At 39.5% G+C, this 22203-nt stretch overlaps 3 protein-coding genes and 3 long non-coding RNA genes across 7 annotated transcripts; 4 read left to right on the forward strand and 2 right to left on the reverse strand.

Moving 5' to 3' along the window:
* Positions 1-1390: 1390 nt before the first annotated feature.
* Positions 1391-2003, reverse strand: LOC135439689 (uncharacterized). 2 transcript variants are annotated; one of them, XR_010438157.1, is made up of 3 exons: positions 1874-2003; positions 1681-1821; positions 1391-1533 (listed from the first exon to the last, which is right to left on the reverse strand). It is a non-coding gene; the product is annotated as an uncharacterized LOC135439689 (long non-coding RNA). The 2 variants fall into 2 exon arrangements; XR_010438156.1 differs by having other exon boundaries at positions 1614-1821.
* On the forward strand, positions 1966-12013 carry LOC135439692 (uncharacterized). Its single transcript, XR_010438159.1, has 3 exons — positions 1966-3971; positions 4043-4483; positions 11953-12013. It is a non-coding gene; the product is annotated as an uncharacterized LOC135439692 (long non-coding RNA).
* On the reverse strand, positions 4363-5694 carry LOC135439690 (uncharacterized). Its single transcript, XR_010438158.1, has 2 exons — positions 5251-5694; positions 4363-4723 (listed from the first exon to the last, which is right to left on the reverse strand). It is a non-coding gene; the product is annotated as an uncharacterized LOC135439690 (long non-coding RNA).
* Positions 12014-12328: 315 nt separating the features above from the next.
* LOC135439688 (UDP-glycosyltransferase UGT5-like) lies at positions 12329-14317 on the forward strand. Its single transcript, XM_064698447.1, has 2 exons — positions 12329-12613; positions 12755-14317. The coding sequence occupies exons 1-2, from the start codon at positions 12376-12378 to the stop codon at positions 14071-14073; spliced, it is 1557 nt and encodes a 518-aa protein (XP_064554517.1). The 5' UTR covers positions 12329-12375; the 3' UTR covers positions 14074-14317.
* An 829-nt stretch (positions 14318-15146) lies between these two features.
* LOC135439682 (UDP-glycosyltransferase UGT5-like) lies at positions 15147-17874 on the forward strand. Its single transcript, XM_064698442.1, has 4 exons — positions 15147-15518; positions 16230-16301; positions 16374-16561; positions 16622-17874. Exons 1-4 carry the CDS (start codon positions 15266-15268, stop codon positions 17687-17689), a joined length of 1581 nt encoding a protein of 526 aa, XP_064554512.1. The 5' UTR covers positions 15147-15265; the 3' UTR covers positions 17690-17874.
* Positions 17875-19183: 1309 nt separating this feature from the next.
* On the forward strand, positions 19184-21150 carry LOC135439684 (juvenile hormone esterase). The gene is made up of 4 exons (XM_064698444.1): positions 19184-20233; positions 20286-20609; positions 20667-20799; positions 20859-21150. The coding sequence occupies exons 1-4, from the start codon at positions 19219-19221 to the stop codon at positions 21028-21030; spliced, it is 1644 nt and encodes a 547-aa protein (XP_064554514.1). The 5' UTR covers positions 19184-19218; the 3' UTR covers positions 21031-21150.
* Positions 21151-22203: the final 1053 nt, after the last annotated feature.

The following is a 22203-nucleotide window of genomic DNA, read 5'->3' on the forward strand; positions in this document are numbered from 1 at the left end:
TACACACAAGATTTCTTAGATGAAGTAGAATATGCACCTGAAAGGGAAAATTGTTTATTGGACTTTTTACTGATTTGCACGGGCAATAAGAGGAGCTATCTTTCAAAAAAGAACTGCAGGATCTTCATCTAAAGGGTGGCATCCATCCAGCAGCGGGTATGACTTCACAAGCTTGGTCTCCTTATTCTGTTTTTTGAAAAGGTTATATATATTTAGCACGAATTTTATCCTTAATCTTTTTTTAAAAGTTTTCGATTGTTGTTAAACATACTCATGCACATTTTTATTGAACCACTCATGTATACTATGTCTGTGGAGCTAAAAGAAATTAAAATGAAATATATCAAATTAATTAAAATGTAAACTGGCAGCAATGCATATAAATAATAATAATAATAAGTTTCGCTGTCGGTTTGGTGAGTAACTCAGTCGCATAGTACACAACCTCGACTCGAACACCGACCTGGTAAATAGACAATAAACAACGCGACAGAGCAAAGCTGTGAAACTCACATGTATACCCATTGTTACCATGCCAAAAAGTGCGAGAGAAGCAGAGAGAAATGAGGAAAACAGGTGGCTATACAAAAGCATATTAGCATTTGCGAGACTGAGTTTGAGTTGGCAAAAAAAATGATTTGCAACTTTTAATTAGTGTCAAAAAGTCGGATGAAAAAAAAATCCAGAGTACCAACAAAAAAATCCACTTCGTTGTCGGACCGATGTCACAGCAGAAGTTCAGTAAGCAAATGTAAAATGTTCATGTCTATATATTTCTGTCATCCAGTTTTTGCAGCTAGACCTCTGCAACTGTTGTTGCAGCCGTTTCAGTGGAAATATTTCATAAGTCCAATGTCAACAATTTAACAGTCGTATTTTAAATGGACCATGGGATTACTTTCCGAAATCATTGAAATTAGTGTAATTTAACAGTCGTATTTTGAATGGACCATGGAATTACTTTAATAAATCATTGAAATTAGTACTGCCTATACCGCAAATGTTTAATTATTAACTCATTATGTTAGGATAAGGGGTACGTGGAGACAGTAGCAACAGCAGCAGCCGCTTGGTAACGACAAAAGATTAACGAATGTCCTGCACTAGAGCATGATAACACGAAAACAATAAACGAAATGGAAATATGGAAAAATAAAGTATAACTTGTGTATAAACAACAACAAATATGCATGTACAATAAATATGAGATAGTTTAGTTTAGTTTTAGTTTAGTTTATTTCTTCTTATGGGAAAATTTATCAAAAATCTCTTTGATAAATATTTCTAAAAGGTTGTTTCAATCACTTTTGCTATTCAATAGAAAGTGCGGCTATTTTTATTTTGGCTTTTATTCACAATAATTTAGAAAAAAATGAATAAATAAACATGAAAGAATATGACAAATCATTGCTTATATAACTTATATATATAATTAATAAAGTATATTGCATTGTTTTATGTGAGTTTCATTTTATTTTCATTTGCCTTGTAAGAATGCGACACAGTCGCATCACTGGTAAACAGTTTGTCAAGCTGCAAGTTGTACTGAGTTGTTCTCAAAATTATGGAGCACAATTCTTCTCAAATTCCAATTGATTTTATCACAGACTCACAAACATATACAAACACGCCCCCATTTATATGCAGCAAATGTCACACATGAATTTCAATTTGACTTACGAATATTTCTCAGCTGCTGACTCGAATTTTGAACATAAAATGTGAGTTTGTCATTTGCATTGTTTGCACTTAGGAGAATTTCAAGTCGATGCCTTCCCATATATGCATGCACGGTGCATGTGTTTTTGTGTGAGTAGCAGGCTGAAAAATTTTTATTTGAATAAGAAATTGTAATATAATCGACCTGCCCTACGTAAGTTGTAAATTGCTGTCTTCACTACATTTGACTAACATTTTAATTGCGTTTCAAGCTTTCCAAAATATAACGTTTTTGCATTAAAACAACTCGTAATAGGCCAGAATATTTAAATATAATTTCATCTGACATATTTTTTAAATTACTTTTTCACATTGATTTACATTCGGCTTTGTTATAAATGTTTCCTATTCTTATTGGGGTACAGAAATTTCCGAATGCCATCTGGGAATCTGCTGTTAAATAAGGGGCATGTCATCGAGTATCAACCATAATTTCGATAAGCTGACAAGCAGCGCAAATTACACACTTGGCTCCAGCGATAAGCGTAAATCACGCAAATGACAAGTGGCAATAACATTGGAGGGGCATAAAATGAAACCTGAACCCAAGCATAAAAACAAAAAACAAACAAGCAGTGAGAAAAAAACAAAAATCCGAATGCTCAACACTTGGCCAACGCACATAAATTGCATTTTAGCCGCTGGCGAGGTAAACAGCCGCAAATGCCACAAAATGCGAGGGGTAAAAATAAGCCAAAACTCAACAATAATCGAAAAATTATATCCACACACACACACACACACACTCACAAGCACAAGCTGTGCATATATGTGTCTGTGTGGGGGTAAATCAAAGAAACAAATAAAATGGGCAAATACAAGCAGAAAATCCATAGCACAGACACACACACACACATACGCTCAGAGGAGGCTTGGGGGTAAATTGGTAGAACGTTTTGAACAGCTCGAATTAAGTTAAGCACTTTTATTTATTATTAAAAAAGTTTCAAGCTGCCAGTGTGCAAAAAGCTCTGTGGGTAGAGAAACCATCTACCAACAAAATCTGCGCATAATGCAAAGAAAATCCCAAATTTATCGTATCACTTAGATGGAGTGTCATATGGGTGGATGAAATGGTACAGACCGCCCTCCTTGCCACCGCCAAAGACGAAAAGGGGTTAAAATGCGCATTATGAACACATCGCAAGTGCAAGTATGTCCGTATGCATGTGTGTGTGCTATGTTTGTGCATTCATAATATAACTGTTGATTATTGCGCCAACACGCACTCAGTGTAAGTGAAGCAGCAGCAACGGCATCATCCGAGGAACTTCTGACTGAAGCGCACAGCGCGTATGCTCAATATTATTAGATATTGAAAGCAGCCATCGATGGCAACGTCGGCAAAGTCGTGTGCCAGAAGCAATTGAAAGCAGCAGCAATACCAGCATATGAATTTTTTTCTAGCCCTCTGTCACAGCTTCAACACAAAGCGTGAACATCTATAAAATGAATATTGCAAGCGGGCGTGCTTAACACAGCGAATACCCCGCAAATATAAATGTGCTTTTAGATCTTAAACAAAAAAAAATCAATTTATATTTCAGTTTTTGCATGTTTGTCACACACATGAGAGTTCACACACAACATTTTTCAACAGTAGTCCTTAAAGTCTCAGAGATCAGGAATATATATAAATCTGCCCGAAGATTAGTATTTAAGCTGTTATTGTATATCGAAATGAAATATGCATTAAGGCAGCACTTGTTGAAACCAGTTGCCCACTCACCTTTTGAGTACAGGGTATAAAAGCACATGGAGGCGTGGCATATCGTGCCGTGCAGAAGAGTTGGGCGCTGGCTCTAAGTGGACGCATCTGAAGCCTTGATGCTGGCGTCGGCATCTGCTGCTGTCGCTCTGGCGCTGTACTAAATCGATGGCAATGTGCTAAATTGTGGCGTATTATTTATTAGTTTAATGGCTTTAAATTGCAATTGCTGGCAGCTGGTCGATTTTGCCTTGGTGGGGGGCTTCATATTGTGCTTTAAGTGCTAAATAGTGTTGCTAAGGTAATTGGAATTCCAATAATCAACGCAAGAAGCTCAAGAAAATCTGAGTAGACTTTAAAAATATGTGTATATATGCTTATAACCAACTAGCGGATGTTTCCCGGTATTACACGTATCAATATTTGTGCTTCTACCCACACTATCTTGGGTAGTCTAAAGTAATATCTTACATAGACATTTAAAAATAATTTTAAAGACTATCGAATAAAGAACCAAACGTTGAAACCAATGGTTTTCGCCCATGTAAGTAGTGTGGTGAGAATCTTGAAGCCTAAAAATAAACTTTCGTTGATTAAACCTTTTATCCGCATTAGCCATCCAGAAACGTGAACTTTTTCCAGGAACGTATCAAATGAAATTTTGTTGATTCAAAAGTGAGCATTTGCACGAGGTTTTACTAAATTCGACCCGCAAGTGGAAATATTGCTGGTCAAAGCTTGTATAAAAACCACAAAAACTTGCAGTCATGAGACTGTATGGTATGGTTAAGATTAAGCATCGGCCTAAAAAGAGAGAGGTCATCGGTTCAATTCTAGCAAAAAATGTCTAGTTTAAAATTTGTTTGGTTTGTGATTATAAGGAACGAAAGGCAATAATAATAAATAAAATGAATAAAAAAAAAAGAAAGTTAACAAAGGCGTTAAAGCGTGTTTCATATATTTTTCTTCACCCTCTTTATGAAATTGTTGGACTACATGAAATTTGGTCACCATCCGTCGCGTAGGTTAGAGCTGAATTGAAAGAAGGCCATATCGGTATGCATAAAAACTTTTTTCACGTTGAAGTTGAAGCTATGTAGTTAAATAAATTCCAAGCCCAGTATATCTCCACAGCCATAATATCTTTGCTTATCTTATGCACTCCATCTCCTATGGCAGCCTTCCCTTCTATCGCGCGCTTTCAGCTTAACATCTTGTCTTACCCCTTGCCCATGCGTCTTTTATCACTGACTTTTCGTCCGGCCAATTTCAAAATCAAATCTCACAAATTCACAACTGGCAACAACCGACATGGTAAAGAAAAAGAAAAATGGCAGAAAAACATAAAAAAAAATAAGAAAATGCAACGAAATTGCCAGCGCCAAGCGAAATCTAATAAAAGAATAGCTCAAAATCGGTGTGTAAAAATCAAATAAACGCTGCAACTGCAATGCCAACTGGGTTTTTCTTCTGAAAAGTTTGTTTGTTTTTTTTTTGTGCTTGCCCGACGCCAACTTTTGTGCGTTTTTAAATGGCAGAGCTGTTGGCGCAAAAACCATTGGAAACACATGTCCAGCAAAAAGAGGATGAGCATAGAGCGAGGATAGGAGAAAGGAGCTGCAAGGATAGCAAGCAGCAGCACAAATGTTTGTACGCGTTGGTTTGTTGGTTCTCGGTTCTTTTGGCTATTACATTAAATTTGCTATCTCGCTGTATGTGTGTGAGTGTGCATGTAAGTGTGAGTAGATGCCTTTCCCCTCATTGCTTTTTTTCCCTCTCGCTTGCCACATTCATACATATCAGCATTAAGTGGTTGCTCTTACTCGTATCTGTGTGTCTGCATCTGTATTTGTATCCTTAACTGTGTTTGTGCTTGTTCTTGTTAGATGGCAGCTTGCAGGGCCTTGGCAACGGCTGCTTCTAATGGCTAGCGATTCGTAATATTTTTAATATTTGCTCAATAAAATGTCTGACAATTTTTGTCATTGCCACTTAAACTCATTACATTTATTTGTTTGTTCGCCTCTTTGGCTTGACCAGATAATCCGATTTGGTCAGTACGAGAGACCAAGCGAAACAAGTAATTTCTCTTTGCATAAATGTGAATCAAACTAGACAGATACCCCTTCAACAGCTTTATGTGGTCTGAAGCACTTCTTACATATTTTCATTTTTCTTATGTTTGCCAGATATTAGGAATAGCTTTGGTCCATTTTTAATGGTACCATCATGAGGAAAGTTTAGGTGTTACGGTTTTGTTAATAAACATATACTCTATATTTTTATAGCAATTTCAAAAATTCATAAATTTTTCAAATTATTTGGCTTAAGTGGGAAACAAAATCAAACACCATATCATATCATTTTTGTCAAGTTTTTCTTAGGGTTTTATTTGAAAACAATAAGAACTTATGTTATTTATATATATAAATGTGAATATATTTATAATTCATATGTCAAACGATCGTCAATATATTAATATTATTAAAGTTTTTCTGTATTAAAATTTTTATTTTAGATCGGATATGCTCAGCAGTGAAAACTTCTCATAGAAGTTGGGTATAACAATAACGGGAATCCGCACATTTTTCTTCATATGGCATGTGGTAATCCTTTTTGTAGTTGCCGCAAATCCTGTTGCTCTGGCTGTTTTCTGCGTGGCAAGTCATAAAGTTTAATTTAGTTTTAAGCTTTTGAACTGGAAAATTGCATGACCCAGCGACCAAGCTGAAATCTGTCGAGAGTGGAGCTCACTTACTTTTTAGCACACACACACACACACACGGACACACATATATGCATTGTAGTGTGTGCACTTGAGGCAAACGCGACAACAACAACAATGATGACCACAAATGTCAGTCAGGGCCGTCTCAGAATGACGTTTCATGCGCCATTTGAACAGAACGCGTTGGACGCCGTCCCGTGCAATGAAAATTGACAGCGCCTTTGTGAAAACGCACAGCAATAGCCACAGGATGGCAGCGGGGTGGCAGTGCGAGAGATTGGGAGCGGGAACGGGGACGGTAACGGGAGCGGGAGTGAGATGGCATCATAGCTGCTGGCTGCTCTAAAATTAACACACGTTTAATATGCAAGTCGTGCATAAATTTTCGTGCTGCCGTTTTGTGCGCACTGCATGCAGCTTGCTTGTCCGAGAGCTTTATGCTTTTTAATTTACCGTCAGACGTCAGGCCAACAAGGACGACATGGACCACGACATTGCGGGCGACATGTCAGCGCCACAGAAGCGCCCGCGTAGTCATAGTCAACGCCAGATTCAGAAGCAATCATGGGCATTCCCTTTTTCCGCACTGTCTGTGCATCTCTCGTTTTTTTATTTTTTTTTTACTTGCCATCCGCTTTTGTTGTCCCTGTGTCTGCCGCCTTGTTGTTGCTGCCATACGTGCAATAGCCGACGGCGGCTCGTTATCGTCATTATCATGGCCAGCATTAATGTTGATGCACTTTAATTGGCAATTGAGTTGATGCAAGTCGCCGACCCAGGCCCAAGTCAAAGCTCCAATACCAGCACCACAACCAGCTCAGGCCAATAGCCTGACAAGTGCTCGCTGCCGCAGCCACCAAGCGTAAATTTTATAATTTCATTATAAATGGCTTTTATGGCCAACAGGCAATCGTTGCATGCTTTTAAGCCAGCCGCAGACACAACTTAAACTCGGATATAGCTCTAACACTTAAGATACCAATCCAAAAAACAAGCAGGCTACAAAGCAGGAGTGGGATATATATGTGTGTATATTGATAAGCTGATAAAGCAGCTTTAGATCCAAAAAATGTCTTAACTTTTCTCAAAAGTAATTATGACAATTAGCATGGTCCAATCTGAAAGCGTTTATTTTCTTTTTGTCAACTACTATCCATTTTCTTCGTAACTGATTTTGCTGTCAAAACCAATACTTACAAAAATTATCAACTACAAATCATTTGTTGTTAAACTTAACTTTTGATGATTAAATAAAATTATTGAGAGATCATTAATATCTGGTTTGAATAACTAACAATTAATTTCAAAAGTTTTCTTATTAGATGCCACATTTTAAACTTTCAATAAAATTACCAACCTCTATTCTTTTTTTGTAAAACCATCGTCAACTAATGCAGTAAACAACTGAATTTATGTGTTTTGCACAATTATGCATACAGGCAAAAACTATTAGCCAAGACAGTTAGCTGAAGCTAATTTTAGCAGAAACCTAAGCACACCCATATCTCGCCCCCAGCCAACCCATTTGTCTACCCTCTCCCTGGATGGTTGGCCTGCCAAAATTTCTTTTGGCATCCATAAACGACAACTGTTGCCAAGGCAAGTGGCATAAAGCAAATCGGCATTGGCATCATCGTCAGCCTCAGTGTCTGCCTCGGACCGAAACTTCTCCAGCTCGTAGCAGTATCTAATTAGATTGTTCTGGCAGCCGTACAAGTATTTCGCTTGCCGAGTTGGCGCCAGCAGCGGCTGACAGTTCAAAATTGTTAAATAATTTAAAAATAAATTAGCTGCAATTTTATCTATGCGTCTGTGTGTGTGAGACAATGAAACATAAAAATGCCATAAAAATCGTTACCAATTTCATGCATAACAGTTAAATAAAATTTAATTTGGCAGAAAAACGAAGTGAATGAGAGTTGAAATGACAAGAAAAAAAATTGAAAAAAGGAAAAGCCAAATACACAAATGACCAAACGAAATAAAAATCTCAGTCGGCGACAGAGAAAGCGGTAGAGATAGAGAGAGAGAGAGAGAGAGATAGAGAGAGAGAGAGAGAGAAATGAGAGGTAAGTGGCATGAATACATTAGGGTCGGTCTCCAGGGGAACAGTCGGCAGAAGCGGCGTTGCTCATAATGAAGACAACACGTTTGTGTAACAGCAACAAAAACAAAAACAAACACTAAAACAAATAAGGTCCGTCAACATTTATTATTAATTTTAATATTTCAAAGTGCGCCAAAAATTATTAAAAAAGAGAACAAAATATAATAAAAAAAGAAGCAAAGGCCACTTGGCACGCGCTCGATCTTAACTTAGGTTAGTATCGTAGTTGCCGCTGGTCAGACGCAGTCGCAATTTGAAAACTTTGGCAAGACGCCTATTGGCTAATTTGATGGTTTTTTGTTGCCGCTGGTCGGGCCACTGAGGGCCTAAGCTATAAAGTACTTAATATGTCAACTAGCCATTAAGCCAACTGGTCTTAACTGAAATCATTTTTGGCACTTATCTCTAGGCATCGTGTGTTCATCTTATTTACAACAATTGTGCAGCATTTATATACAGATAAATATAAATATTTTTGTATTGTTAATATCATATTTGAAGTCTTCAATGAAAAAGACTTTAAGTTGTACTAGATATTAATTAATGATATTGCCTGCTTTTATTGCTGATTACTTTTGGAATATGTTATTGGAATAATTGGAAGATTGTCCATACAACCGTTAATTTTCCTAAAAATGTAAGCTTGAATCTGCTTTGTATTACCCTCTAAATCTGAAGCGAACTTATTGCAAATATTCAAAGCATATTTAGAATACGGCTTATTTAAATATATATGCGGTAGGCAACATTTTTGGACTTAAAATAAGTATATGAAATTGTGCTCATAAAGTAGCTCTACTCGTCTGATTAAGCACAAACACCGCAAATTAACATGTAAAGAGAAAACTATCTGTTATCCTAAAAATTATGCGTGTTAAAAGCATCCGCAAAAAAACGAGATACAAGAAAACCAAAAAAATGCAATGGTAAAACGAACTTAATTTGGAAGACAAGCAAAAATAAATGGTTGAAAAAAAATAACGAGCTGCAAAAAAAAAAAAAAAATACAATGAAAACCACAAAGCGCTGTTTTTTTTTTATTTGTAAGTGTCGCATACAGTCATACGGTCTGCATGTGTGTGTGAGTGTGACTGCATGTGTGCATATTTCGCCTGCCAATCAACTCAACAATCGCAATCAATTTGCACGCTACTGCTGCAGTCAATGGCCACCCCTTGGCAGGCGCTAGAGAGAGAACCGAATGGCTGAGCTTCCCAGTTCGAGGATATTTTCACTGTGCTGCTGCAACTGTCATTTCCATGTGTGAGAGTGCGTATATGTGTGTGTGAGATATATCAGCAAAAACCAAAATATAAAGTGTTGTCCCCGCAATGCGTTTTTTTTTAATTACGTTACTGCACCATTAAGGCCGCAGTGTCTGGCCATGAATCATGACAATGAATATGGAATGAGCCCAAGATTTGCGGCAAACGCTTCAAATAGGATGGGGACATAAACTCACATTCGTGAGTGCGCAAAAATACTTTAAAAGTTGGCCAAATTTATGGGCATTATATTGAAATCATAAGCATAATACGCATACGCCGCGTTGACGTCTGCTAATATACAAATTGCCAAGTATTGTTATGCTAAATTTATTTGTGCTTACACATAAGCTCGGAGCGTGGCGTACGTGTGTGTGTGCGTGTGAGTGTGTGTGGATGTGTGGTGTAACTTTTGTTGCTGCTGGTAACTTCATCAGGCGCACGATTGAAACGCAGCTTCCGCTTCCGCTTCAAAATGTCTGCCGCTGCTGCTGCTGTGACTTTGCCTGCAAACAAATGAGCTTGAACTTCCGTTTCATTTCGCATTTTTTGTCATTTCATATTCTTTTGCAAGTTACCCCAATTCCCGACACCCTCAGGAATATCTTACAGTTTTTACTGTGAATTTCGGCGACTTTTGCAAAAATTTGCTTTTCACTTTCAGCGTCCGCCATCAGAAAAGTTTTATGCGTAGCTAACTTTTAGCTCACATAACGTATATTTTCATATTTTTTGCTCCTTACTGGTTTTCAATGTCAATGCACACACACACACACACACCCACACAGACACACACACTCACTCCCACGCACGCTCATAGGTATGAGGAAACGGAAACTTTGTCTTTTTGGCATTTCATTTCCTTCATTTCGGGCTTTTGCACCTCGAAGCGCTATTTCGCACTGAACGTGTATGTAGATTTCAATGGGACCGTGATTCTGTTTAATTTTATGCTCGGCTGCTTATTTAAATTCTTTCCCTCGTCTGCGTTTAAACTCTGTCTGTTTTCGTTGACATTCTATTTCGAAATCAATCAGCGGGCACGTGTTCTGTTTTGGGTTGATAGCTTTCAAACATAACAATGCCTATTACAATGTTTGTGGGCGATTGTAGTCTGAGTTTGCCAATAGGGCTCCATTGTGGAAGCTAACATTTATATTAGCATCTATTTTTAGGCTGCCAAGCGCTGCGTGGTCGAAAAAGAATTACAAACAAATTTGAATGTTATAAAGTATATTTTGAATTATCCATTTTATGAACAATAAATTCATCAAAGAAAATAATATTTCAACCAATCCCCAAGCAATTAAATTCACGGAATGAAATGATGTTTTTTCTAATTTTATAAGGTTCTTACAAAAATAATAGCAGTAAAGAGTTTATATAACGTCTCGAAATATGGCCAAGTTATGTGCACTTCACACACTTAGAGAGAACCTTCCTGTGGTTGACTCTCTCTCTCTCTTAGACCATTTGCCGATCCAGCCAAAAGTTTGTTTTTGTTTGTTTGTATCAAAAATTGTCGAAACACAACTAATAAAAGGCCGGACAACTCGTAAAAATGAAATATCAAGATGCAGCTGCTTCATTTGTTTCTACTGCTATTGGCCAGTCTGGGCCTTGTCTGGGGCTACTCCTTTCTATTGATATCGTCCACAGCGACTAAGTCCCACTTCTATGTGGGTCAGGTTTTGGCCAAGGGTCTGGTTGCCGCAGGTCACGAGGTCACGGCGATCTCGCCGTTTCCACAAAAGAAACCTGTCAAAAATTACGTGGGGATCGGGATCCGTAGGGAGCACGCTCAAAATAGAGCTTTGCAGCATGCGCCCCTAGTTCTGCGAAATACCACAGAAAGAACACGGCCCATACCCATCTCTAAATCAGTGAACAAAATTCATCAAAAAATCTCTAAGCGCGTTCTGTTAATGAAGTTCATGATATATGATACATAACAGTGTTTTTATACCATTAACCCATGGAAATGGGTAAGAACAATTAATTAAAGCAAACATTTTGATGCTATTGTCTTAATGCGAATACACGATTGTTCTATAGCACAATAAGATCTACATCATATTTAAAATCGGCTGAGATTCACAGAAGTTATTAAAGAAAATGTGTGGTTATATTGGCAGAAAACGCAGAGCAAGAACTTATACATATATACATGTTCACACAAACTTTCATATGCGTGCCTTTTTGGCACTCTATAAATAGAACTGCATTTGCAATTGTATTGTATGCTGTGCTCTGTATGTGCCGCTATTTTAAATCAGTTATTTCCATGTTACGGTTGTGAGGTATGAGCACGCAGTTCGGGCGGCTGGAGGTAGTTGTAGGTGCGACACGGACAGGAGAAACTAAATATAGTTTTTATTTCAGTAATTTTTATTAATGCTATAATATCCCTTTGCCCATTAAACAGGCAAAATAAATTGTACAGCTGAGTTAAGGTATTTTGTGTTAGAAGCAGGTGGTGTAGTGTGTCTCCTAGCCGAGCACTCAAGACAAGAACACTCTTAACGTCAGCCTTAGAGTTCGTAGTTTGTATAATACGTACGGAACACTCTGAAAAGTGAAGAGAATGTAGAATTTCAAATTTGGTCAACTTAAGTGCTCTTCACATAACTATGTGAGTACCTTTCAATTTCTAGTTCTCTCTTTTAGACCATTTGCCGATCCGATTTCTAGCTCTCTTATTTTTAGACCATTTTCCGATCCAGCCAAAAGTTTGTGCGTATCTGTTATAGTAAATTGTCGAAACACAACTAATAAAAGGCCGGACAACTCGTAAAAATTATAGAACTCAGGCAGAGGTCCGCAGGCAACATACAAATAAAATATCACGATGCAGCTGCTTCATCTATTCTTACTGTTGTTGGCCAGTTTGGGCCATGTCTGGAGCTACTCCTTCCTATTGATATCGCCCACTGCGGCCAAGTCGCACTTCTATGTCGGTCAGGCTTTGGCCAAGGGTCTGGTTGCCGCCGGCCATGAGGTCACGGTAATCTCGCCGTTTCCACAGAAGAAGCCTATTAAGAACTACCTGGATGTGGCAGCCCCGAACATTATAACAGCCATGGCTGGTAAGTATCAATGGGTTTTACAGTGGATAGTCACGTAACTGTTATCAATTATTCACCGCCTGATAATGATAGACGTGCAAAACAAAATCAAGGTTCTTTCTTTCACAATCGATGAAATTAATGGATTGTTTAACATTCCAGTTAACAAAGCCAGAATTCTGGACGTTGCTAAAATACCTTTAGTATTCCGCCTGCCTGTTATGCATGCCATGGGCCTCAAGCTGACCCGAACTTTGATGGAGGAACCTGAGGTGCAGAGACTAATGGAGCAGAATCGCACCTTCGACGCGGTCATATGCGAAGTATTCATGAACGAGGCGCACTTTGGCTTTGCCGAACACTTTCAGGCACCGCTGATAGGTCTGAGCACTTTTGGAGCTTCTACTTGGACCACGCAGCTGGTTGGTACGCCCTCGCCGCCCTCCTATGTGCCCAACTTTCTGCTTCATTTCAGCGATCACATGAGCTTCTTCGAGCGCGCTCACAACCTAATCTTCACGGCTTACGAGCTGATTTACCAGCACTTCTTCTACTTGCCCCAGCAACAGCAACTCTATAAGAAATACTTTCCCAAAAACAAGCAGGACTTCTACGACCTGCGAAAGAACACGGCGCTGGTGCTGCTCAATAATCACATCACCCTGGGCTTTTCCCGACCCTATGCTCCGAACATGATCGAAGTGGGCGGCATGCACATCAATCGCAAGAGCCAATCATTGCCGCAGAACATCGAGGATTTCATCAAAGACGCCAAACACGGAGTCATCTACTTTTCCCTGGGGTCAAATTTAAGGAGCTCAGATTTACCGCTGGAAAAGCGTGAGGCATTTGTGGAAACGTTCCGGAATCTCAAGCAGCGCGTGCTTTGGAAATTTGAGGAGCCCAATTTGCCTGGCAAGCCAGATAATGTCTATATTTCGGACTGGTTCCCGCAGGACGACATTTTGGCGCATGAGAATGTCATCTTATTCATTACGCATGGAGGTCTACTGAGCACAACGGAGTCCATTTTCCATGGAAAACCCGTCTTGGGCATTCCCTTCTTTGGTGATCAGTTTATGAATATGGCACGTGCTGAACAGGTTGGCTATGGAGTTACAGTACCATATTCCGAACTGACAACCGAGACGTTCCGGAATGCCATAAATAAAATACTCACTAATCCCAACTACACGCAGCAGGTGCGTGAGATGTCCTCCAGATTCCGGGATCAGCACGAAACACCGCTGGAACGCGCCGTCTACTGGGTGGAGCATGTGACTAGGCAGAAGGGCGCGAGGTACTTGAGAAGCGCTGCCCAGGATCTGAGCTTTATACAATACCATAATTTGGATGTTTTATTAATGATCATTGGAGCATTATTTTTGGTTCTGTTCGCTGTTTTTAATTGCCTGGCGGCTCTTGTAAGGCTCGTTGGTAGAAAATTAGCTGGAAAATCTACAAAAGTGAAACAAAATTAATTTTGGTTTATTGGACCAAAAATTATTTTGGATCCTAAGAAATTTAAATTGTTTAGATTTGTAAGGCTAACAAATGGTTCATTTGAAAAACACTATGCAGTATTCTATCAAATTTAAAATTTGTTTCCATGACATACTATTGCAGATCACAGAAGTATAATAAAAAAATTTTAAGTTTTTTATATAATACAAAATACTTATATGAATCTAATAATAAAAAAAAACCCCTACATTTATTCAACAATTCACTTATGTGTGTATATGCGTTTTCAATATTATGATAAATATGTTAATATTTTTCATGTTTTCCCAGCACTTAAAGATTTGAAAACATATATGTATGTATGTACATGCCGGTCAGTTAAAAGAGCAAATAAGAGCGTGTTCTAAGAGAAAATATACTATAGGTTCAATATAAGAACTGTTAAGATTGAATATACATACAAACATACACATGTACATATATGAGAGCGGTTACACAAAACTAGCTGTTATTTCATTAAAATATAAACAATTTCGCCTGACTACATTCCTAAATAGTTATAAATTTATATGTACATATGTATGTAGATATCAATCATTATTATCAGTCACTGACTCCTGAGAGTAAAACAAGTGAATTTATTAATTTCATGTTTTTCGTCTGGCTTGCAAAGCAACAAAGTACAATATATACATACATACATACATATATTTCTATGAGCATATAAAACCGGCACGCATCGAATCACGAATGACAGGGCAAAGCAAACTTGAAATAACGCAAAAGAACTGATAAAGGAAAAAAAACTCACGCGGCATGATAAGCAAATACACTACATACATATATGCATGCAAACACTTTAAGTATGCACATAATACCATATCATATCAGTATATCTCGCTATGCGATTAAATTATAAACCGATTGAATAACAGTTTTTGGCACATGCTGATGAAACAACATGCCCGTACCCAGAAATGAGCTGAGCGTAGGGTGCTCGAACAGTCGCCATGGCTTGATTACTGCTTGGGCAGCCAGCCGCTATATTTACCGAATTTGTGTGAGAATTTCATTAGTTTGAAACGAGTTAGCAAAACGTGTGGATCGCGCATGGAATAGATCGTATAACTGGTGCTCAATGTGAATTTTAAGTTACAAAATTAATTGATATTATTATTTCACTACTGTGATTAAAAAACAACATTTAGAATGACGCGATTAAGCAACAAAACCAGTTTCATAGGTCTTACGCTATTGTGCCTGCTGAGCAGCGTGGCGGCCTATAATTACCTGTTGGTGCTACCCACCTCCGCACGCTCGCACTACAATGTGGGTTCGGCACTGGCCAAGGGCCTGGCGGCAGCTGGTCATCAGGTGACCCTCGTCTCACCCTTCGCACTTAAGAAACCAATTAAGAATATTAACGATATGCCGCTGCCGAACGTCTTGAAAGCTATGGAGGGTAAGTAAACGCCAGTAGAGCTGGCTTTATAATCGTTATTTCGTCATCAAATCGAGCAATATGCAATCTATCGTATCAGGTTGTTAATTAAACAATAATCGCTAAATGCAGTTGCATAAGTTTTGTATGAAAACTGAGCAATGTAAATGGCTCATTTTTCAACAAATAAGAATACAAATTTATTTTTTCATTTTTTTCTATACGCCAATATGATGGCATATAAAAATAAAAAATTTTTTAAATAAAAAAAATATATACAAGTGAGTTGTTGTTATCAAGCATCCAGAAATTCTGACACGATATTTGAAATATATGTAATTTGGCTGAAAATCGACAGCTAGAAACTGGAGACACATCAGAAATGTGATTAAACTTGAATTTCGTTTTATTTGAGGCTATGTTTATTCTTTGTAATAGTTTACCTAGCGGTTACGGTTGCCAAGATTATCGTGTACTTGATGAAATAGGTCTAGATCGGCGCGATTGCCTATCTACTTAGTATTTATATATATGTACGCATTAATATACTGTTAATGATCGTACATACATTTATACCCTGTTTTTTCGTTCGTATTGGTATGTCAAGATCCAGTTCGTATTGAGAAAAATATACCATTTATCAAAAAGCTACTCCAAATATATATTTTGGCAAGAAGTAATCGATGCCCTTTTAAACATATTTTCTTCTAAACATATTTTCTTACCTTACAGGCGATAAGGACAGTTTATTGAAAAATTCAGAACAGCCCATTATACAACAAATTGTTGGATTCTATGACATGGGTGAGCTCACAAAATATAATTATTGATCGTTACTTAGTGTTTATATTAATTTAATTGTTTTATATATTAAAGGCCTTCGCATAACTGAAGCATTACTTAAGGAGCCGCTCGTGGTTCAGCTGCGACAATCAAACCAGACCTTTGATGCTGTCATCAGTGAGGTGTTCCTGAATGAGGCCCAATTTGGTCTGGCGGAACACTTCAAAGCGCCACTCATTGGACTGGGCACCTTTGGAGCCATTAGTTGGAACACAGATCTGGTAGGTGGCCCTATGCATGTGAACCTTTAGAGGCTTTACTCACACTTTACCTTCTGATAGGTTGGGTCGCCTTCGCCACCCTCCTATGTGCCGCATGCGCTGCTCAAGTTCTCGGATCATATGACCCTGACCGAGCGTGTTATCAATTTGGCCTTTCTTACCTATGAGTATCTGTTTATGAAGCTGTACTATTTACCAAAGCAAGAGCATCTCTATACCAAGTACTTCCCTCAGAATAAGCAGGACTTTTATGACATGCGCAAGAACACGGCACTGGTGCTGCTCAATCAGCACGTCTCGCTGAGCTTCCCCCGGCCCTACTCGCCCAACATGATCGAGGTAGGCGGCATGCACATCAATCGCAAGCGTCAGCCGCTGCCGCAAGACATTGAAGAGTTCATTAAAGGTGCCAAGCATGGCGTCATCTATTTCTCCATGGGCTCTAACTTGAAGAGCAAGGATCTGCCGCAGGAGAAACGTCTGGCACTGATTGAAACATTTAGCAAGCTCAAGCAGCGTGTGCTTTGGAAATTCGAGGAGCCCAATTTACCCGGCAAACCGGAGAATGTCTTCATCTCGGACTGGTTCCCGCAGGACGATATTTTGGCACATGAAAATGTCATCTTGTTCATCACACATGGCGGTTTGCTGAGCACCACAGAATCCATTTATCATGGCAAACCTTTTGTGGGCATTCCTATTTTCGGCGATCAGTTTCTGAATATGGCTCGTGCCGAGCAGAATGGCTATGGCCGGACTGTTGTCTATGAGGAGCTAACTGCCGAGCGGCTGAACAAGGCTATTCAGCAGCTCGTGCAGAATCCGCATGCCAAACAACTGGTCGAGGGCATGTCCTCTCGCTATAAGGATCAACCGCAATTGCCTCTGGAGCGTGCCGTCTACTGGGTGGAGCATGTGACCAGGCATAAGGGTGCGATGTACTTGCGTAGTGCATCACAGGACCTGAACTTTGTGCAGTATCACAATTTGGATGCCATTCTGATTCTCTACGGCGGCATTCTGTTTGTGCTCTACTGTCTGGTATTGCTTATACGCCGCGTGTGGCGCGCCCTGCAGGACATCTTTGTGGGTCGCCAGCAGAAACAGCCGAAATTGAAGCGTAATTGAGTTAAAAACAAAGCTTAAGCCCTAAGACGTGTTTATATTGTATTTTGTAAGTGGTATCTGTATGTGTATGGGCCGCATGTTACGCTTTTGCTTCTGCTTGAGCTCATAAAAATTTCAGTGCGAGTTGCGGTTAGTTTTGCTGCCGGCGCCGAACTTGTAAAATAAAATCGAAAATATTTTGTATAGCTATCGACGATTTTCTCTTCGCTGTGCGTGGGAGGCCCTGTATTTTTTTGTTTGTTTTTTTATTGCTCTATTACTTTATTTTTTGTTCACTGCTTTTTTTCTCCCCGTTATTTGTTTATTTCTTTGGCTAGTTGCACATAGTTAACGCTTCAGTTGTAAAAATGCCCATCAGCGCGCTCAAATTTTCAACAGTGAACCCAACAGTGGCATGGCCACGCCCACGCTCCTGCACAAATGTCCGCCTACGCTCAGCGCTTTTATTTTCTTCGCCGTGTTTTTTTCTACAGTTGTTACCCGAACGGGCATTGCTGGGGTGCTGTACGCTCGGGAAGGGGACCAAGAGGCGTGTAAAAGTTTTAGCGAACTTATTGAAACTGTTTTGGGCCATGGTCGCGCTGGAAAATCAGCGTCCGCGCCGGAAATGTTGGCGGCTGTAATGGTGGCGGCCGCATTAAAACTGCAAGCAAGAAATATACAAAAAAAATGTTTAAAACTAAAAAACAATAGCAAAAATAACAGGCTGCTAAAAAGTGCCAGCGAAAAAACAGGCAACTGTTGTTATTATTGTTTTTGTTGTGGTAGTTGTTGTTTCAAGGTTTTCTGTTGATGCGGTTTAGCGATGAGTTTTCAAAATTATAATATTTCAAATATTCGTTAACTGATCAGGGAAAAGATGAAATTGGCAACTATATATATATAAAATATTTATATATATATATATAAAATTGTACAATATAACAATTTGGAGTTTGTCTTATGCATCCAACCATCGTGTTTTTGTGGTTGGTAAAATGCTCTTGTTAAAGTTTCCAATTTGTAACTGAACCTAGGAATGTATTTATAAAAAAGTCTATCGTGACTGACTGAACGGAATTTTTACTAAAGCTTCGTTTTGAGTCGAAGGTGAGCACCAAGTTTAATAGTTTCTAGAAAACGCATTTAAAACAACTTAGTGGAGTTGTGAGACTAATTAGCTTGTGTATCTGAGCGTCGTACAAACAAGCGGGTAGTCGCCGGATCAACTCCAGAAACAATTTAATATTATTCTATTGTTGTTTTGTCATAAAAAAAGCTGTTGCAAGTATTTTTAGACAGGTCCCAACCAGACTTTTGTTTAAATAAATTAAAGCAAAAGTTTTTTCTTTTCTGTTGTACGCATACAACCGACGACCAGTGTATATCAGCTGTATGAATCTCTGCTGTTTTGTGGCTTTTTTTGAATCTGGCATTAAGTAACTTCTGGGCAAAGCCCCGCATGGCGTTGCGGGAATCACATGCAAAATCTATAAATATACAACACTGCACTTGATTCCACGCAGTATCAGTGTACGCTGAGCCGCAAGATGTTCAGCTTCGCGGTAATCGCTTGGCTGCTGTCCTGCAGCGCTGTGCTGGGCATTGAGGTTGACTTGCAGCTAGGCCGCATACGTGGTGTCAATCTGACATCGAGACTGGGTTTGCCGTTTCATGCTTTTCGCGGCATACGCTATGCGGAGCCGCCACTGGCTGAGTTGCGCTTTAAAAATCCACAGCCAGTTAATGCCTGGGCACCGGCTACTTTCGATGCTGAACAGGACGGACCCATGTGCCCGCAGCCGTGGGACAATATGACAGATGTGTCAGAGGACTGTCTCCGCCTGAATGTGTATACGAAAAATCTAAACGCAACTGCTCGTCTGCCAGTCATTGTGTTTCTGCATCCCGGTGGATTCTATGTATTCTCTGGCCAGAGCAAATACTTTGCCGGCCCGGCGCATATGATGGATCGCGATTGTGTGCTGGTCACACTGAACTATCGTTTGGGGAGCCTCGGTTTCCTAGCCACAGGCAGTGCAGATGCCCCCGGCAATGCTGGACTCAAGGATCAGGTACTGGCCCTGCGCTGGATTCAGCAGCACATCCATCGCTTTGGCGGCGATCCTCAGTCGGTGACGCTGCTGGGTTACAGTGCGGGCAGCCTGAGCATCGGCTTGCACATGTTGTCGCCGATGTCGCGGGGTCTGTTCCATCGTGGCATCTGTATGAGTGCCTCGCCCTATGGCCAGTGGGGATATGAGACGGCGGATGTGCAGCTGGCACAGCGCCAGGCACGTCTCCTGAACTGTCCAGAGCAGCCAGTTAAGGATTTGGTCAGTTGTCTGCGTGAGAAACCCATGCAGGACTTTGTTAGCTCCTACAACGGCATGTTCGAGATTGGCTGGAATCCAGTGCTCAACTGGCTTCCAGTCATTGAACAGGACTTTGGTCAGGAGCGTTTTCTGCTCGAGGATCCATACAAAACGGCTCAGAGTGGACACTTTTACAAGGTGCCTCTCATCACGGGCATCACCGAGTTTGAGTTTCTCTCGGGCGCATTCTGTGAGTATGTGTAGTCGCAGCGTTATGCATGCTAATCCGTTCCACCTTACAGTTGATTTGCGCAATGACAGCATACGCGAAAAGCTGAATGCTAACTGGGAGCATTTTGCACCCATAGCGCTGCTGTTCGAGCGGGACACGCCCCACTCGCGGCAGGCCAGTGCTGTGCTACGAAACGAGTATCTGGGCAGTGGTTGCATCGAGAATCCGGGATCCCTGCAAGGCCTGGGCAGGCTCTATAGTGATGCCCTCATAGGCGTCGAGTACCATCGATTTATGCGCCTGATGTCCTCCCATACACCCATATACACGTACTATTTTCGCTACAAGGGGCGCTACAGCTTCCTGAAGCATCCCGATACCAATCAAACTTTTGGTAACTTTTGAGAGCATAAAAATATAGGAGAAAGGCTAAGACAATTTATTTTTCCAGGTGCCGTACATCACGACGAACTCTTGTACTTGTTTCACGTTCCGATTCTAACTCCTCTCCTCAAACAGAGCGACCCCGAGAATTTGCTTATTGAACGGCTCACACGAATGTGGACTGAGTTCGCCAGAAAGGGGTAAATATAAATGAAAACAATTGTTTTTCTCAATACTTATTCTTATAACATTCTATTAGCGATCCCCACAATGCAACTGATGAATACTTACGCGGCCTTCATTGGCCTTTATACAATTCCCATGATCAAGCGTACTTAGAAATTGATATCAATCTAACGGCGAAAAATGGCAATATTCACGAAGAACGTTTCAAAGTTTGGGATGAACTGTTTCCGTTTCCGAGCTTCTAACTGAAATATGACAATGTTACTCTTATCCATATGATTACATGCAAGATTTGAATTGAAAGATTTGAATTAAGAATAAACTAAAAATGCCGAAAATGCGCTTCACAGCCCAATAATAGCTTACTTATATCGATTTTTTCCTATTTGGCACTCCCATCTGGTAGGCAAACTATTTTTGAATCTTTAGCTTTAGAGAAGATAATTTACCCTTCTAAACTTTTGGCTTAAGGTTTTGCAAATATGGGAGGAGAATAATAAAGCAAATATATTCTCAGAAAATGTCATACATAATATCAATTTTCGACAGATTCTTCCTATTGAGTTTTATGATATAGTAATACGATTTTACTTAACCTTCGTCCATTTAGTAGAGCGCGGCCTTGGCAAAATAAATAAAAACATAAATAAAAATTTAAAAAAAAAACGATTTTAATAAGATTTGGCTATTTGGAGCAAAGTAAATCTAATAAATGCCAGGTTTGGTCAAATGTTCTTGAAAAGCAAAAACGTTGTTAACACAAGAACATAATTTTAGACCGACAGACAGGCGGACATGCAATAACAAAGAGGCTGCTGATGCTGAACAGGAAAATATATACTTTATGGGGTCGGAGATGCCCTCTATTATGCGTTACACATGTCATGCCCTCTATAAGAGTATACAAACAGAGGGAATTCATTTAATGCAATTTTACGTTGATTTTAAAAATGTTCACGACTTAAAATAAAAAACTTTTACTGGGGTTACAGACTAAAATTAATGTTGCTGGCGAGACAAATCAGTTTTAAAAGCGGAAGCTTTTAGAACCAATTAAAACATACTACCTGAAAACTTCTTTCTATTTGCTTTCTAGCTACCGTAAAAAATCAATTAGGAAAATACTTATATACTAAACTATCGGGTATAGCCCAAATCGGACAAAACTTAAAACTTCACAAAAATAATTGTAAAATTGCACTTTCCACAGTGAAAGCTTTGATTTTGACAAAAATGTGTAACACGTTTCAAATGATTTCTTATGTTGATCCATGGATATGAATTTGAGGGCGAAACGCCAACCACCAAATCTTTGACCCCCATTTCCACCAAGGAGGGATTTATTTTCCAATAAATGTGAAATACCCATTAGATGAACTTGCACAAAGATCTTTGAATATGTGTTTGAGAACGATCGG

Source organism: Drosophila montana, unplaced genomic scaffold, assembly GCF_035044405.1.
Source record: "Drosophila montana isolate Dmon_TW-CO22-7 unplaced genomic scaffold, ASM3504440v1 contig_778_1, whole genome shotgun sequence".
NCBI classification, from domain to species: Eukaryota; Metazoa; Arthropoda; class Insecta; order Diptera; family Drosophilidae; genus Drosophila; species Drosophila montana.